Genomic DNA, 19,245 nt, shown 5'->3' on the forward strand with positions numbered 1-19,245 from the left:
CAGGTGACTGTGTGGTACGGGTTACTGACACAGGTGACTGTGTGGTACGGGTTACTGACACAGGTGAATGTGTGGTACGGGTTACTGACACAGGTGACTGTGTGACGGGTTACTGACACAGGTGATTGAGTGGTACGGGTTACTGACACAGGTAACTGTGTGGTACGGGTTACTGACACAGGTGACTGTGTGGTACGGGTTACTGACACAGGTGACTGTGTGGTACGGGTTACTGACACAGGTGACTGTGTGGTACCGGTTACTGACACAGGTGACTGTGTGGTATGGGTTACCGACACAGGTGACTGTGTAGTACGGGTTACTGACACAGATAACTGTGTGGTACTGGTTACTGACACAGGTGACTGTATGGTACGGGTTACTGACACAGGTGACTGTGTGGTACGGGTTACTGACACAGGTGACTGTGTGGTACGGGTTACTGACACAGGTGACTGTGTGGTATGGGTTACCGACACAGGTGACTGTGTAGTACGGGTTACTGACACAGATAACTGTGTGGTACTGGTTACTGACACAGGTGACTGTATGGTACGGGTTACTGACACAGGTGACTGTGTGGTACGGGTTACTGACACAGATAACTGTGTGTGACGGGTTACTGACACAGGTGACTGTGTGGTACGGGTTACTGACAGAGGTGTCTGTGTGGTACGGGTTACTGACACAGGTGAATGTGTGGTACGGATTACTGACACAGGTGACTGTGTGGTACGGGTTACTGACACAGGTGACTGTGTGGTACGGGTTACTGACACAGGTGACTGTGTGGTTCATGTTACTGACACAGGTGACTGTGTGGTACGGGTTACTGACACAGGTGACTGTGTGGTATGGGTTACTGACACAGGTGACTGTGTGGTACTGGTTACTCACACAGGTGACTGTGTGGTACTGGTTACTGACACAGGTGACTGTGTGGTATGGGTTACTGACACAGGTGACTGTGTGGTATGGGTTACTGACACAGGTGACTGTGTGGTACGGGTTACTGACACAGGTGACTGTGTGGTTCATGTTACTGACACAGGTGACTGTGTGGTACGGGTTACTGACACAGGTGACTGTGTGGTACGGGTTACTGACACAGGTGAATGTGTGGTACGGGTTACTGACACAGGTGACTGTGTGACGGGTTACTGACACAGGTGATTGAGTGGTACGGGTTACTGACACAGGTAACTGTGTGGTACGGGTTACTGACACAGGTGACTGTGTGGTACGGGTTACTGACACAGGTGACTGTGTGGTACGGGTTACTGACACAGGTGACTGTGTGGTACGGGTTACTGACACAGGTGACTGTGTGGTATGGGTTACCGACACAGGTGACTGTGTAGTACGGGTTACTGACACAGATAACTGTGTGGTACTGGTTACTGACACAGGTGACTGTATGGTACGGGTTACTGACACAGGTGACTGTGTGGTACGGGTTACTGACACAGATAACTGTGTGTGACGGGTTACTGACACAGGTGACTGTGTGGTACGGGTTACCGACACAGGTGTCTGTGTGGTACGGGTTACTGACACAGGTGACTGTGTGGTACGGGTTACTGACACAGGTGACTGTGTGGTACGGGTTACTGACACAGGTGACTGTGTGGTTCATGTTACTGACACAGGTGACTGTGTGGTACGGGTTACTGACACAGGTGACTGTGTGGTACGGGTTACTGACACAGGTGACTGTGTGGTACTGGTTACTCACACAGGTGACTGTGTGGTACTGGTTACTGACACAGGTGACTGTGTGGTTCATGTTACTGACACAGGTGACTGTGTGGTACGGGTTACTGACACAGGTGACTGTGTGGTTCATGTTACTGACACAGGTGACTGTGTGGTACAGGTTACTGACACAGGTGACTGTATGGTACTGGTGACTGACACAGGTGACTGTGTGGTATGGGTTACTGACACAGGTGACTGTGTGGTATGGGTTACTGACACAGGTGACTGTGTGGTACGGGTGACTGACACAGGTGACTGTGTGGTATGGGTTACTGACACAGGTGACTGTGTGGTATGGGTTACTGACACAGGTGACTGTGTGGTACGGGTTACTGACACAGGTGACTGTGTGGTATGGGTTACTGACACAGGTGACTGTGTGGTTCATGTTACTGACACAGGTGACTGTGTGGTACGGGTTACTGACACAGGTGACTGTGTGGTACGGGTTACTGACACAGGTGACTGTGTGGTTCATGTTACTGACACAGGTGACTGTGTGGTACGGGTTACTGACACAGGTGACTGTGTGGTACGGGTTACTGACACAGGTGACTGTATGGTACTGGTGACTGACACAGGTGACTGTGTGGTATGGGTTACTGACACAGGTGACTGTGTGGTATGGGTTACTGACACAGGTGACTGTGTGGTATGGGTTACTGACTCATGGTCATAGGAACAAGACCTTAATGGGTTTCAGGAGGGATCTAAACTGGTTCTTCTCAACTAATGGAATGCAAGATTAGAAATGTAGTAAAGATATATTGGAGATAGGTGGACCAAATGTCTCCATGTGAAGCTGATACCATGATGGTCATTGTAACCTGGTGGGCGCTTTACCTCTGTTGGTTGCACAGATGGTTTGTTACGCACCGAGAGGCCAATGGTTCAATTCCCATACCAGTTGAGGTTATTCGTGAAGGCAATGCCTTCTCAACCTTGCCCCCCCCCCCCTCCCCGGCCTGGGGTGTGGTCATGCTCAGGTTGAATCACAACCAGTCAACTCCCCCCTCAAAGGGGAACGCAGTCTATGGGCACCTAGGACTATGGCGACTTTCCTTTCATTTTAACCTGCGTTAGCCACGGTGTGTTTGAATTACATGGGCGGAATTCTCTGTCCCGCTGCAACCGTTTTCTGCTGTGGCATGCCCCGCCGGCAGCAGGATTCTCCGCCCAGACAGCCAGCCACTTGGGTTTGCCATTATGGGACCCCCACGCCGTCGAGAAATCCACGGGCGTGAGTGCGTTGCCGGCGAAACGGAGGATCCCGCCGGCGCAGAGTCCAGCCCCACGTCTATTGTACACTCTCCACATCAAAATGCACCCAGTGTATGATGGGCAGCTCCAAACTACGCCTTTCATTACCAAATTGAATTGTTCAGTTGGAGGATATCCAGTATAAACAATCGCTTACCTGTGCACAGTGCTTCAGGGACTGCCTTGGGGTGACAATGTAATTGGTCATAATTACAAAGGAGTCCGATCCCTAAGAAAGGAAATATTGTTAAATGCTGAAGTGTCACAGCGAGATGCTTCCTCTCTCTGAAACTAACTGACGTAGTCACCATTCCCAGCCAGTCATTCAGAATTTCAACATTCGAGTCTTTGAAAGTTTGTTAATTGCAAATTATTGTCTTCATTCTCAGGCTGTGGGTACCACAGGCTCCACTGGCATTTATTCCCCACTTGTTGCCCCGAGGAAGTAAAGATCCAGCTGAGAGGCTGGGCCAATTCGGAGGACTAGAGTCGTGCTGTGGGATTGGATTACAGGTGGGCAAGAGGCTCCCTCCCTCGAAGGATTCCATGAGTCAGATGGATTTTCACAACAATCTATCTGTGGCCACTTTTACTGCGATCAGATTTTTACGTCCTGGTGTTTACGACTGAAGTCAATTCTCAAATGGCCATGGTAGATCGAGGACACCATTGTTTCCATTCAAACATTTGTTTAAACATGAAAAGATGTGAAAATGCAGCTTTAAAGGTCTCACAACAAAAGCGCTGCAGCACCTTGTGGCCTCCTCCCTCCCATTCATTACATAGACAGAGAGGAGGTTCTGAGGGGTCTGACAGGCTTTAGTAGACAAATCTCAGGGCCAGGTGAAATTTATCCAAGACTGTTGAATGAAGCAAGGGAGGAAATAACGGGGGCGCTGGCAATAATTTTCCATTCCTCCCTTGCCACAGGAGAGGTGCCAGAGGACTGGAGGATGGCCAATGTGATACCATTATTCAAGAAGGGGTAAACCAGGAAATTACAGGCCAGTCAGTCTAACCTCAGTGATGGGGGAACGATCTGGAAGCAATTCTGAGACACAGAATTAATCTGCATTTGGAGAGGTGGGGATTAATCAAGAACAGTCAGCATGGTTTTGTTAAGGGCAGGTCCTGTGTGACCAACTTGATTGAATTTTTCGAAGAGGTGACCAAGTGTGTAGACGAGGGAAATGCATTTGACGTAGTCCATTTGGAGTTCAGCAAGACTTTTGATAAGGTCCCACATGGAAGACCGATAGCGAAGGGATTGATAAAGTAAACGTAGACCAAATGTTCCCCCTTGTAGAGCAATCTAGAACGAGAGGTCACGGTTATAGGTTGAAAAGCGGTAGATTTAGAACTGAGATGGGGAGGAGCTGCTTCTCACAAGGAAGCCTGAGTTATTAAATGGTTTCAAGAAGGAGCTTGAAGGGCTGATTTGATGACTTCTGCTCCTAATTCCTATGGTCCCATGTTCCTAGAGTGGTGGAGACTGATAGTGAAGGTAAGAGCCCATGGGACCCAAGGAAATTTGGCAAATTGGATCCAGAATTGGCCGAGTGGCAGGAAGCAGAGAGTGATGGTCGAGGGGTATTTCTCTGACTGGAAGCCCGTGTCCAGTGGGGTCCCACAGGGATTAGTGTTGGGGCCCTTGCTGTTTGTGGTTTACTTAAATGATTTAGACTTGAATGTAGAAGGATTGATCAGTAAGTTCCCGTATGTTGCAAAAATTGGTGGGGTGGTAAATAGTGAGGAGAATAGCCTTAGATTACAGGAGGATATAGACGGGCTGGTCAGATAGGCTGATCAGTGGCAAATGGAATTCAATCGAGACAAGTGTGAGGTGATGCACTTGATCAGGCCAAACAAGGCAAAGGAATACACAATAAACACTGGGAAGCACCGAGGATCAGAGAGATTTTGGTGTGCATATACACCAGTCCCTTAAGATAGCAGGACAGGTGGATAATATCTGGACTGCCACACCGCTGCCCACTCTCATCCCACCTCCCCAACCTGGGGCATTATCAAGTCCACAGCGGTCCCAGGAACCCTGGCTAGCACCGGGTCGACCTGTGACAGGAGTTTGGAATATCCCCACATTTTGAACAGAGGTATTTAGGTCGTTGGCACTTGGGACTTTTGTGTCAATTAGAAACATTAGAAATAGCAGATAAGGAAAGACCCAAAGGAAATCTAGAGAGCATCCTAGTTTCCTGCTAGTAACATGATAGAGCAGCAATGGACTTGTTCACTAGTTATGGTGACCAAGCTCAATCAATCAGATTGTCGTAACTTGACTCTCTTTATATGGCACTAACCCTCAGAACCCCGACTGTCTGATCCCCAAATACCAGAATCCCAACCCTCAGAATGCCCTCAGGACCCTGACTCCCAGAACCCCACAACCCCAGCTCCCAGAACCCTGACCACCCAGAGCCCCAACAACCCAGAACCTCAAGCGCACAGAATCCCAACCACACAGGAACTCAAACCCGAGATCCCTGACCCCCAGAATCATAACCCCAGGGCCCAACTACCCAGGACCCCAACTCCCAGATCCCCAACCCTCAGGACCCTGACTCCCAAAACGCTGACCCCACAAAACCCCGACCCTCCAGAACCCCAACCACTCAGGACCCCAACCCCCAGAACCCCAACAGGCCAGAACCTCAACTCCCAGAGTCCCGACCCCCAGAACGATGACCCCCAGAATTCCGACCCCAGAACATCAACCATCCAGAACCCCAACAGCCCAGAACCGCAACTTCCAGAATCTTGACAGCCAGAACGACAACCTCCCAGAACCCCGACCACCCAGAACCCCGACCACCCAGAACCCGACCACCCAGAACCCCAACCACCCAGAACCCCAACAGCCCAGAACCGCAACTTCCAGAATCTTGACAGCCAGAACGACAACCTCCCAGAACCCCGACCACCCAGAACCCCGACCACCCAGAACCCGACCACCCTGAACCCCAACCACCCAGAACCCCGACCACCCAGAACCCCGACCACCCAGAACCCCAACCACCCAGAACCCCCAACCACCCAAAACCCCGACCACCCAGAAACCCGTCCACCCAGTACCCCGACCACCCAGAACCCCAACCACCCAGAACCCCAACCACCCAGAACCCCAACCACCCAGAACCCCCAACCACCCAGAACCCCCAACCACCCAAAACCCCGACCACCCAGAAACCCGACCACCCAGTACCCCGACCACCCAGAACCCCCGACCACCCAAACCCCGACCACCCAGAACCCCGACCACCCAGAACCCCGACCACCCAGAACCCCGACCACCCAGAACCCCGACCACCCAGAACCCCGACCACCCAGAACACCGACCACCCAGAACTCCGACCACCCAGAACCCCCAACCACCCAGAACCCCCAACCACCCTGAACCCCCAACCACCCAGAATCCCGACCACCCACAACCCCCAATCACCCAGAACCCCGACCACCCAGAACCCCGACCATCCAGAACCCCGACCACCCAGAACCCCAACCACCCAGAACCCCAACCACCCAGAACACCGACCACCCAGAACACCGACCACCCAGAACCCCAACCACCCAGAACCCCAACCACCCAGAACCCCAACCACCCAGAACCCCAACCACCCAGAACCCCGACCACCCAGAACCCCGACCACCAGAACCCCGACCACCCAGAACCCCGACCACCCAGAACCCCGACCACCCAGAACCCCGACCACCCAGAACCCCAACCACCCAGAACCCCAACCACCCAGAACCCCAACCACCCAGAACCCCGACCACCCAGAACCCCGACCACCAGAACCCCGACCACCAGAACCCCGACCACCCAGAACCCCGACCACCCAGAACCCCGACCACCAGAACCCCAACCACCCAGAACCCCGACCACCCAGAACCCCGACCACCCAGAACCCCGACCACCCAGAATTCCAACCACCCAGGACTCCAACCACCTAGGGCCCTGGCTCCCAGGATGCCGACCCCCAGGACCCCAACACCTCAAACCCTGAAGCCTATTATCCTGGCCCCCAAGAAACTGACCCTGCTGGACCCTGAATATCAAGGCCCCAACTCCTTGGACCCAAACCTCCAGGACTCTGCAACCAGCCCCCCCCCCCCACCAGATTGGCAACCACCCCAGAACATTGAACCTCCACGACCCATACCCACGACTCTGAACCCTCCTCATCTTTCCAGATCATTGACCCTTCGGACACTGACCCTCCAAGACCCAAACCCCCAGGACTCTCTCTGCACACACACACACACACACCACCACCACCACCACCCCCTCCGCCCAACTAACCCCACATCCAGCAGATCAATGATCTGCAGGACGTTGAGCTCCCAACACCGAACCCCCCCCCCCCCCCCCCCCCACAGGACCAATACCCCAGGACCATGAAGCCCACAGAGTCTGGGGAAATTTGAATAAACCATTCATTTGACCACTTTTGGAGACTGTGTGAAGTTTTAGGTGTCCCATTATAGAAAGAATAATAAGGCCCCTTAGTTCACCGCCACAACTTTCCTTCCTCCCTGGGTTGACCTTACCTGTGACGGGAATGCGTAGTCAACTGCATCAAAAATCCTGGGTCCTATTTCGGAGAGGTTGGTGAAGCCAATGCCTTTCACTTTAACCGAGACTGAGCTGACGGTGGAATCTGTGGATTGATAACCTTTCTCATAGATGAAAACCCACCTGCAACAGAAGAATGAAAATTTAATGTTTATTCTCACACCTCATCTCCTATGTATTAACAAAGGTGGATAGGAAAGGACCCACTTCTCCATCCAATATATTCCACACAGCTTACACATCATGATGCACAGACAGCACATTCCACTGAAAGGTGAGAAACCAGATAAAACCCAGGCCATCTTCGCTCCAACTCATTTGGCTGATTAAACATGGTGCAGGAGGCCACTCTAGTCTTCATTAATGTTTCCAAATACCTACATAGAGAATTTGTATCGTGGGCTGTGTTATGGAAGGCCTGTCTTGGAGATCTCATCCAATGTTGTTGGGACCACTGCTGATAGGACGGTGTAAGTCTGATCCCCGTGACCCTGCCTCACACAAAGGGCAGCTCATTGGAGTATTTCTGCGGCTGGCGTTATGCACAGGCTGGGCTGGCAGTAATACTGGTTGTAATTTCAAGTTGTTGGATGCCAGCAGCCACTGACTGTCCTTACAAATCCAACAAACAAAGAACAAACAAAAGTACAGCACAGGAACAGGCCCTTCAGCCCTCCAAGCCTACGCCGCCTTTGCTGCCCGTCTAACCTAAAACCTTCTACACTTTTGGGGTCTGTATCCCTCTATTCCCATCCTATTCATGTATTTGTCAAGACACCCCTTAAACGTCACTATCGTACTTGCTTCCACCACCTCATCCAGCAGCGAGTTCCAGGCACCCACTACCCTCTGTGTAATAAACTTGCCTCAAACATCTCCTCTAAACTTTGCCCTTCGCACCAGGGGTAGATGAAGTGAGAGATCTTGGCATACAAGTTTTACAAGTAGACACGGTTGCAAAGAAAGCAAATGGAATACTCTCCTTCATTGGCAGAGGTATAGAATGTAAAAGTAAGGTTATAATGTCAGAATTGTATAAAACACTGGTGAGGACACAGCTGGAATATTGTGTGCAGTTCTGGCTACCACATTACAGGAAGGACGTTATTGCTCTGGAGAGAGTGGAGAGGATGTTTGCAAGAAAGTTGCCAGGGCTAGAAAAGTGTAGCTACGAGGAGAGATTGGGTAGGTAGAGGTTATTTTTCTTGGAACAAGAAAGGCTGAGGGGTGACTTAATTGAGGTGAACAAAATTATGAGGGAAAGTGATAGAGTGGGCAGGATAAAATTGTTTCCCTCGGTGGAGAATTTGAGAACCAGGGAACATAGATTTAAGATAAGTGGGGGAAGGTGTAGAGGGGACATGAGGATACGCAGAGGGTAGTGGGAGTCTGGAATTCACTGCCCAAGTTGTTGGTGGAGGCAGAGACCCTAAACTCTTTTAAAAAGTACCTGGATCAGCAGTGCTGTAAGCTACAGGGCTATGGACCGGGTGCAGGAAGGTAGGATTAGAAAGGGGACAGGGATGTCCTCGGATGGGCCGAATGGCCTCCTTCTTTGCTGTAATTTTTTTATGGTTCGATGTTTGTGGTAAAGAAAACATTTCGAAGCAAGGTTGGCCATTGACTTCGGAACCTAGGGACAGCATATGTCAAAAACGCCCAGACTCTTTGTAAGGAAAGGGACACTAGGGAGGAGACACTGCACAATTTCATTTGACAGTCTTTCTGAGCAGCCATTTTAGCCAAGGCTCAGGTGTAGCTCTCACCCAAAGCAGAAGATTGGGGACCGACAAGTCTCACTACAAGAGATTTGAGCATAAAATCTAGGCTGACACTGAGGAGTGTGGCCCTGTCAGAGGTGCGGTACTGCTGGATGAGACATCCAAACAGAAGCCCCATCTGCCCTCTCAGGTGGACGCCAAAGATCCAGCAACACTGGCTGGGATTTTCCATTCCCATTCTTCTTGAGTGAGTTTGAATACGGGAGCGGAAAATCTCACGAGTCCCAAATTGCGCTTGACATGGGCAGGATTCCTCCCTGCAGATTACCCGGTCTCCCACCAGTGACGTAATGGAATTTCATTATCAGGCCTCGCCACTTGATCATCCATCTCGTCGTAACGTAATCCACTGGCGTGAGGGCAGACCAGCGTGAATTCCAATTGGTCTCCCATGGCGTGCACCTGGTGGACACACCTCACAGAAGAGCTCAGGTGAGTACATCGCTCGAGAGGGGGGGGGGGGGAGGGGGAGAGAGGGGGGGAAGGGAGGGGGGAGGGGAGGGGGGTAAGGGGAGGTGAGTAGGGGGAGGTGAGGGCCATGCCGAGGCAGTAACCTCAGGACTGCTTCCTGGCACTGACCAGGCAGTGCTGGGCAAGAAGGGGTCAGTTGTGTGGAGGTGGGGGAGTGAGGGATGAGGCTGGGGTGCGGCAGAGCCGCCTTTAAAAATGGTGCCCCGATATTTAAAAAATGACGTTGCTGGCGGGTAGCTCAATCAGAGCCTGACTTTGTGGGACTCGCCCCTTGCAGTTTCTTTCTCTATATCGCTAACAATCAGTGGAGAAAACCGCCATTGCTGCCAGCAGGTTCAATGCTGCTTTTCCCACCCGCTGCCACACTTTTCCAGAAGAAGGTAAAATTCCACCCACTATTTCAAACAAGAGCAGGTAACCCTCGATGTCCTGATCAATATTTATCCCTCAATCAATAATGTCAGCAAAAAACAGATCATCTGGTCATTATCACATTGCTGTGTGTGGGAGCTTGCTGTGCACATAGTGACTGCCGTGTTCCCTTCATTATAACAATGACCACACCTCAAGCGTACTCCATTGGCCTTTGAAATGCTCTGTTAGCTGTGACAGGCGAGCCTGACAGCCTTTCTTTCATCATCAAGTATTTCAGCGACATTGTGGATCATAAGCCTCTCTAACCTCCAGCCAGCAGTGGCCTATTGACCTGGTGTGCATTGTAGGTCCCTGTTAATAAGCCTACTGGCATTTGTAACACTTTGGCAGCTGTCGAGATCAGTAATTTTCCAACTCAGGGTTGCGACCCGCAGGTGGGTTGCGGACGGGGTCGGGAGGGTCGTAGAGCTATTGGTTGTGGCGTTCCCGATCACGGGAAGAAGTGCTCAATGGCCGCAACCAGCTTCTAAAACTGCTGGCCGCGACTGGCTTTCAAGAAAGACGGCTGTCCGGTACATGCATGCCCCCTCAGCCGGCCATAGCAGAACACAGGCTCGGAGCCCTCCGGGGCAGACCATCTCCTCAGTGCATCGGCACGCTGTTCCAGGAGCAGATTTTTTATTTAAATCGATTTGTCTTCCCGCCAGAAGCGGCAGCAGAGAGCAGGTCACGCGTCCGGTACACTAACATCACGTACTCTGGGCGCAAAATTACTGAGAGCTTCCACCATTTTGTAGCTGCCAGCAAGCAACCAACAGGACTATGTGAAGAACTGGAGATGGATCTTTTTGGCTGAAGGAAGGGAGGGCCAGAAACACAAACAGGCCAGGATGTCACAACTGAATCTGCTGGAGAGAGTGGCTCAGGAGAATCCACACCAGGACGAAGCAGTTCTGGTGTGAGCTCCAGGGCTCAGGTGAACAACTCATACAGAAATATACCATTGAATGACAAAACAAGTGAGGACCAAACAGGCTCATGTCGCATTAAAGGGAAGCACAAATGGTGGGTCGCTAAGGTCGGCATGCATGGGTCCTGAAGGTTGGCGGGTTAGTAAAAATGGGTCCTGGAAAAAAAGTTTGAAAAACACTGATCCAGATCTCAGGTTACAGCATTTGTTCATGCAGGTCCCTGATACCCCAATCACCTTAAGATTTAAATATGGCATAGTTGATCCTATTCATTAACTCTTGCAGGTTATTCCCACTGCAGACATAGCTATGAATGAGTCATATGGACTTGAAGCGTTAACTCTGTTTCTCTTTCCACAGATGTTGGCAGGCGTGCTGACCTTTTCCCAGCACTTCCTGTTTTTATTTCGCATTTCTGCAGTGTTTTGTTTTTATTATTATTTATAATGGCATCTGTTGTGTGTGAGATTTTATAATGGAGAAGAACTTTGATGGTGTGTGACACCCTTTCCAGTTTCCTGTGCATTTTGAACTTAAAACAGGATGAAATGTGAGTCTATCATTCCCACCTTGTCCATCCTCCTATGATGGTCTCTACCCTACTATTATAACCCCCACGAGACCCACAGGATAACCTGGTTAATCTCCCCATGAGCCTTGTGGAGTATGAGCACCCCTGCTGAGGGGCTGGAGGTCCATCAGTGAGGTAGTTAACTCTGGGAATTAAAAGCCGGCCAAGTAGGAGCTAAGCTGCAGAGTAGTACTGGCTGGGACTGGGACTGTTAGATGTATATACTTTACTTTGGTAATAAACCATTCAAAGAACAAAGACCAACACAGCACAGGAACAGGCCCTTCAGCCCTCCAAGCCTATACAGGTCACGATACCATCCTTGGCCAGAACCCTCAGCACTTCCTAGTGCCGTTTATACCCATCCTATCCATGAATTTGTCAAAATGTCTTTTGAATGCCATTAATGTATCTGCTTCCATAACCTCCACTGGCAATGCATTCCAGGCACTAACCACCCTCGATGTAAAAAAAACTGCCTCGCACATCTCCTCTAAGCTTTGCCCCATGAACCTTAAACCTATGCCCCCTGGTGACTGATCCCTTCAACCTGGGAAAGAGTGCCTGCCCATCCATTCTATCCAAGTCCCTCATAATCGTGTAGACTCTATCAAGTCCCCCCTCACGATCTGTGGATCTGCATGCTCAGATCTCTCTGACGTTCTGTATTCCGAAGAGTTTTGCCATTTATGGTATATTTCCCCTCTGTTAGGCCTCCCAAAATGCATTACCTCACATTTGTCTGGATTAAACTCCATTTGCCATTTCTCTGCCCAATCTCTAACCTTTCGATGTCCTGCTGTATCCTGTGACAATCCTCAACACTATCTGCCACTCCACCAACCTTGGTGTCATCCGCGAACTTACTAATCAGAGCGGCTACATTTTCCTCCAAATCGTTTATACATGCAACAAACAACATTCACGTTGACTCTCCTTTCTGGACTCCTCTGTGACCACTCAACATACATTCATAGAATTTACAGTGCAGACGGAGGCCATTCGGCCCATCGAGTCTGCACCAGCTCTTGGAACGAGCACCCTACCCAAGGTCAACACCTCCACCCTATCCCCAGAACCCAGTAACCCCACCCAACACTCAGGGCAATTTTGGACACTGAGGGCAATTTATCATGGCCAATCCACCTAACCTGCACATCTTTGGACTGTGGGAGGAAACCGGAGCGCCCGGAGGAAACCGACGCAGACATGGGATGTGCAGACTCCGCACAGACAGTGACCCAAGCCGGAATCGAACCTGGGACCCTGGAGCTGTGAAGCAATTGTGCTATCCACAAGGCTACCGTGCTGCCCAATATTTCATATTTCAATTGCTCAGCAGGGGCTGGTTTAGCTCACTGGGCTAAATCACTGGCTTTTAAAGCAGACAAAGGCAGGCCAGCAGCACGGTTCAATTCCCGTAGCAGCCTCCCCGAACAGGCGCCGAAATGTGGCGACTAGGGGCTTTTCAGTAACTTCATTGAAGCCTACTCGTGACAATAAGCGATTTTCATTTTTTCATTGGTGGTCCTGTGGACACACTTCGTGATCTCCAAAGGTAATTAACCAAAGCTTAAACAATTAGTCTGCTCCAACACTGCAGAACTGAGAGCAGAGAGGACACGGTCCTGGGGCTTCCAATGGTTGCATGCTGAGTTTTCAGTGCAATTGGGTGGGCAAGGTCAGAGGTCAAGGTGAGCAAAACAATCTCGGCTGACTCTCCAGGTGAGCTCAGTGCAAGGTAAAACTGAATGGGTTGTTGAAGGTCGAGCTGTTATTAGCGTGTTGAGTAGGTTAGGTTGAAGTGACGCAATTGGCCTAAATGTTGTCTTGGTGCGATAAGAGCAGCAGGATAATTGTGAATTGTCAGTCCATCCGATCTCTCTTTGACATTTTCATTTGCTCAATTTAATGAAGATAGAACTCAGGAGAGATGTGATCAGGTTTTTGATTATCTATCACCCCTTTTAAACTATCACACAAAGTCCAGGCCTACTTTCTTGGCCTGCGTTTTCTAGCTGGGGTCATGTCAATCTATAGGGGCGGAGGGAAACACATCCCTGCCGACTCCACCAATCCCGATGCCATATTACGTTCTAATGAGCGTTGATTAGCATAAGATGAGACTTCTGCTCCTCACTCCGTAGGAAGTCCCACCTTGGAGAGCTGAGGGCCAATCAGTCCCTCCAGGCACAGCGCTGCAGTGGCAGGAAGAGGCACTGCAGGGAGCAGCCCGATACTAAGTTCCGGAGGACAGGTAGGTGGTAGAGGTCGGAAGGCAGGGAGGACAGGGAATGTCTGGGAGGTCGCGAAGGGCGGGGTGGGTGATTAGGATCTCAGGGTACAGACTGGGGGCAGGGAGGAAGGTTCGGAGGCCACTGGTCCTTAAGGGAGGGTTTCCCAAATCAGAAGGGATTTTCTGACTGAGGTGCCCCCTCATTTCCCCCATCCAAGTTCAAACTTTGTTCCAACTTTCCCCTCCTGAAATGTCATCCGCCCACGTACCCAAAATGTGGCTGGGCGGGAATAGGCCCTTAGGTGGGTATTAAGTGGCCACTTTAAGGACCTTAATTGGATTAAAGGTGCGCTTTCCGTCTGGGGTCCTTTTGCCCCAGGGGAACTCCCGAACGTGCAAATCCACACTTAACCCTGCATCAGGGTGGCCGCGGGGCCGGGGCGAGTTTAGCATAAAATTCTGGCCTTTGTCCTTTGCAAACTGACTGTGCTGTTGGCCATAAGTCATATCGTGGCCGATATTTTTCGGCCGACCCCATTCTCCTGCCTTACAGAATTTACAGTGCAGAACGAGGCCATTGGGCCCATCGAGTCTGCACTGGCTCTTGGAAAGAGCACCCTACCTAAGCCCACACCTCCACCTGATCCCTATACTTCCACCCCACCTTTTTTGGACACGAAGGGCAATTTAACACTGCCAGTCCACCTAACCTGCACATCTTTGGTGGGAGGTAACCGGAGCATCCGGAGGAAACCCACGCAGACACGGGGCGAACATGCAGACTCCGCACAGGCAGTGACCCAAGCCGGGAATCGAACCTGGGACCTCAGTGCAGTGAGACAGCAGTGCTAACCACTATGCCACTGTGCTGCCCCATGTCTTGAAGACACTGATTTGGCCTCTACAGCCTTCTGCAGCAAAGAGTTCCATGGACTCACCACCCCCTGGCTGAAGAAATTCTTCCTCATGTATGTTTTAAAGGATCATCCTTTTAGTCTGAGATTGTGTCCTCTGGTTCTAGTTTTTCCTACAAGTGTAAGCATCCTCTCCACATCCACTCTATCCAGGCCTCGCAGTATCCTGTAAGTTTCAATAAGATCCCCCCCCCTCATCCTTCTAACCTCCAACGAGTACAGACGCAAGAGTCCTCAACTGTTCCTCATACGACAAGCTCTTCATTCCAGGGTTCATTCTTGTGAACCTCCTCTGGACCCTTTCCAAGGCCAGCACATCCTTCCATAGATACGGGACCCAAAACTGCTCTCAATATTTCAAATGAGGTCTGATCAGAGCCTTATACAGCCTCAGTAGTACCTTCCCGCTCTTTTATTCTAGCCCTCTCGACATGAATGCTAACATTGCATTTGCCTTCCTAACTGCCGACTGAACCTGCACATTAACCTTCAGGGAACTTTGAACAAGGACTCCCAAGTCCCTTTGTGCTTCTGATTTCCTAAGCATTTCCCCATTTCGTAAATAATCTATGCCTCCATTCCTTCTTCCAAAAGTGCATAACCTCAACTCTTCCATATTGTATTCCACCTGCCACTTCTTTGCCCACTCTCCTAGCCTGTCCAAGTCCTGCAGCCCTCCTTTGTCCTCAATACTACCTGTCCCTCTACAGATCTTTGTATCATCTGCAAACGTAGTATCAGTGCCCTCCTTTCCTTCTTCCAGATCGTTAATGTATATCGCTAAATGCTGATGAAGGCAAATTTGAGTATGAGCTGCCAAGTTGAAGATAGAAGGCTGACCAAATAAGGGAAATAATCTTACAATTGTGCGAACATTGTTGTCAGCTGTTCTGTTGTCATGAAGTCCTTTGATTACAGCCAACCAAAAGCTGACTTCACAGATCACCCAGTGGGTGGTATCTGACAACTCAAAGCAGCATCATGTTTCTGTGAAGAAACATTCTTAATTACCCAGTGTCAATCCTTGATGTAATTGAGGCAGTAGCTACCTCTATTGATGACACTAACTGCTGTGTTCTTTGCTGAGGAACATTTTTCTCTCAGCGCTCTAGTTTACAAGGCCTCTGAACAGTGTGACTAAAGTCCTCATTAACATAGTGCCTTACAAATATCAGGAGCCATCCTGTTAGAGCACACTGGGGTAAAGCTCCCATCAACCCAACTAGCTGTTCATGTATAGAACTTGATGCCAATTCACTTGATGCCAATTCACATGAATGATCAAGTTGCAGACATTTATACTGAAGACTGCAAATTCTCTGGAAAATATGGGAAACATATTTTCTGGAATATTGAGCAAAATGTTCAAGAGTGGTTCACCACAACCCCCCCCCCCCCCCCCCCAAACCAACCCAGCTCCTCCCGGCACCCCTGGTAACCACCAACTCTTCTGTCCCTTCTTTAAATCTGCTCTCCTCTGTGTCCCCAATTTTCATCACTATGCCATTGGTGGTTGCGCCGTCTGTATCCTAAACTCTCGAACACCTGGCCTAAACTCTAATATACAGGCCTGCACATGAAGGGTTAGCCTAAGTACAGTACCGCCCACACAGTGATGTAAGAGAACACATGACCTACACCTAGGAGTCAGTGTGGTGCTGGACAGAGCTGTATGTCGAAGCAAGCATGGAGACAGATCCTAGATTACTGTATCTATGTGTATAGTTTCAAGTATCTAATAAACACTTATTATCGAACTACCCAAGACTATGTACATCTTAACAAGATCTACTGAATATGCCCAACATGTTACAACACAAACCTCTCCAACTCTCTCTCCTCATAGAATCATATCATTGAATCATAGAATACCTAAAGTGCAGAAGAAGGCCATTTGGCCTACTGAGTCTGCACCGAGTCTCTGAAAAAAACACTACCCATGTCCACTCCCCCGTCCACCCTATCCCTGTAACCTACCGGCACATCCCTAGACACTAAGGTGCAATTTACCATGGCCAATCCACCTAAGATGCTGTACATCTTTGGACAGTGGGAGGGAACCGGAGGCCTCGGAGGAAAATCATGCAGACACAGAAATCACCTACAAACTCCACACAGTCACCCAAGGCCGGAATTGAACCTGGGTCCCTGGCGCTGTGAGGCCACACTGCTAACCACTGTGTAACCAAACTGCTTAAAACGTAGTTCTTTGACCTAGTTTTTTTTAACGTGTCCCCAATATCTCTTTATGTGACTGTTGTTTATTGTCTGATGACTCTCCTGTAAAGTACATTGGGATGTTGCCACGTATGAGGAAAGGTTGGACATGGGCCTGTATCCATTGGAGTTTAGAAGAAGTAGAGGTGATCTTATTGAGTTGGAGACAATCCTGAGTGGACTCGAGAGTAGATGCCGGGATGAACTTTCCCCTAGTGGAGGAGTCTAGAACTAGGGGGCATGGTTTAAAAAAAAAAAAAGGGGCAGGATTCTCTGCTGTCGGATTCTCCAATTATCCAGCAGCCTGCGGATTTCCCGATGGCTTGGGGCTGCCCACAATGGGAAACCCCATTGGCCGGCTGGTGGGACGGGAAATCCTGCCCAAGGGGTCTCCTATTTAAGACAGAGATGAGGGGAATTATTTTCCCTCCGAGCTGTTCGTCTGTGCAATTGTCTTTCTCAGCAACATGTGGGCGGCACGATAGCACAGTGGTTAGCACTGTGGCTTCACAGCTCCAGAGTCCCAGTTTCGATTCCCAGCTTGGGTCACTGTCTGTGCAGAGTCTGCACGTTCTCCCCGTGTCTGTGTGGGTTTCCTCCGGGTGCTCTGGTTTCCTCCCACAGTCCAAAGATGTGCAGGTTAGGTGGATTGGCCATGCTAAATTTCCCTTAGTGTCCAAAAAGGTTAGGAGGGGTTATTGGGTTACAGGGATAAGGTGGAGGTGTGGGCTTAAGTAGGGTGTTCTTTCCAAGGGCCAGTGTGTGGACCCGATGGGCTGAATGGCCTCCTCTGCACTGTAAATTCTATGTGGAGGCTGGGACATTGACATTTAAGAGTTAGACAGACTCATGGTGTGAAAGTGAGTTAAGGGTCTCAGGGAACAGACGGGGAAGTGGTCCCTATGATCAGATCAGCCTTGACCTTATCAAATGGTGGAGCAGGTTTCAGGGGCCAAAGGCCTGCTCCTGCTCCCAATTCATTATGTTTGTATGTATATAAATGCACGTTGTTTCTGGAGTTGGCACGGTCTGGAAACTCTGTGGAGTTTGTCCCTGATCTCCGCTGTGACTCCTGGGAACTGACCGTCCCTTTCCCGTGTCTGCCTTCATCCTGGAACAAACCTGACATTATCTCATGCGGAATCACAGGGTCCACATTGCATACAATGAACACGGGGATGTTTGCTCACAAGTCTCATTTTCATATTCCTTTTGGCACCTAACTAAAGAAGATTAAAACTTGAATTGCCGGTGAATAGATTTTGTTGTATTTAGAGTGAGAATTTCAAACACTGCAGTGATACTCTGTCTGAACTGTGCAACACCCCTGATTACATTGCGTGGGAGTCTGTGACCAGTGTTGATTGTGTTCCAGAATCACTTGAGCTGTTAATTGTCATAAAATAAAAATATTGTAAAAGTATTCCAACACACCCAGTGATGCAATCCATTCCAGGTAGAGGTAGCAACCTGGGAACGGAGCCCTCCTTTTACAGTTGCCATCAGGAGCTTGTATACATACAGAGATCAAAAGCAGGAAAGTAATGCTGAATGTTTATTAGTCACTGGTGAGGCCTCAGCTAAAGTATGGTCTCTGGCTTCACACTTTCGGATGGGTGTTAAGGCCTGGGAGAGGGTGCAGAAGAGATTTACAAGATTGATACCAGGGACAAGGGAAAGGTCTTGTGCGCCACGTAGCAGCAAACCTGCCTCTGAAGCACAATGTCCCGCGCTGTGTTCCACTCTCACAGAAGAACCCAGCCTCTGGTACAGGCAAAACAGCCTGTATTGTGCCAGTCTCCCAGCCAGATAAGTGAGGAGGCAGGAAATGGCTGTTAGTGCCAGGAAGGGCATCGGGCTGTGTTATAATCCACATAGGTTTACGGGGTAGAGATGATCTACTACCCATGGAGCTTGCAGAATACGAGCTCCCCCCGATAAAGGGGCAAGGGACCCTTAACCAAGTCAATGTGCACATGCTGGCACTCCTCGCTGGCTAGGAGCACACTGCCACCTACACTAGCACAGGCCTCAATCTCGCTAATACCTACGAAACAAAGACCCAATGAAATGCCGGTCATACTGACCTATCTCACT

General features: G+C 50.0%; 1 protein-coding gene across 3 annotated transcripts in view; it reads right to left on the bottom strand.

The window, feature by feature from the left end:
- Positions 1 to 19,245, bottom strand: part of p2rx1 (purinergic receptor P2X, ligand-gated ion channel, 1) — a 297,386-nt gene that overhangs the window by 183,496 nt on the left and 94,645 nt on the right. For all 3 annotated transcript variants that reach the window (XM_072469151.1, XM_072469150.1, XM_072469152.1), the window contains exons 2-3: positions 7,588 to 7,735; positions 3,176 to 3,247 (exon numbers count right to left, since the gene is read on the bottom strand). In XM_072469151.1, coding sequence (XP_072325252.1) covers positions 3,176 to 3,247; positions 7,588 to 7,735 — 220 coding nt within the window. The remainder of the gene's footprint in view (positions 1 to 3,175; positions 3,248 to 7,587; positions 7,736 to 19,245) is intronic.

This window comes from Scyliorhinus torazame, chromosome 12 (assembly GCF_047496885.1).
Source record: "Scyliorhinus torazame isolate Kashiwa2021f chromosome 12, sScyTor2.1, whole genome shotgun sequence".
NCBI classification, from domain to species: domain Eukaryota; kingdom Metazoa; phylum Chordata; class Chondrichthyes; order Carcharhiniformes; family Scyliorhinidae; genus Scyliorhinus; species Scyliorhinus torazame.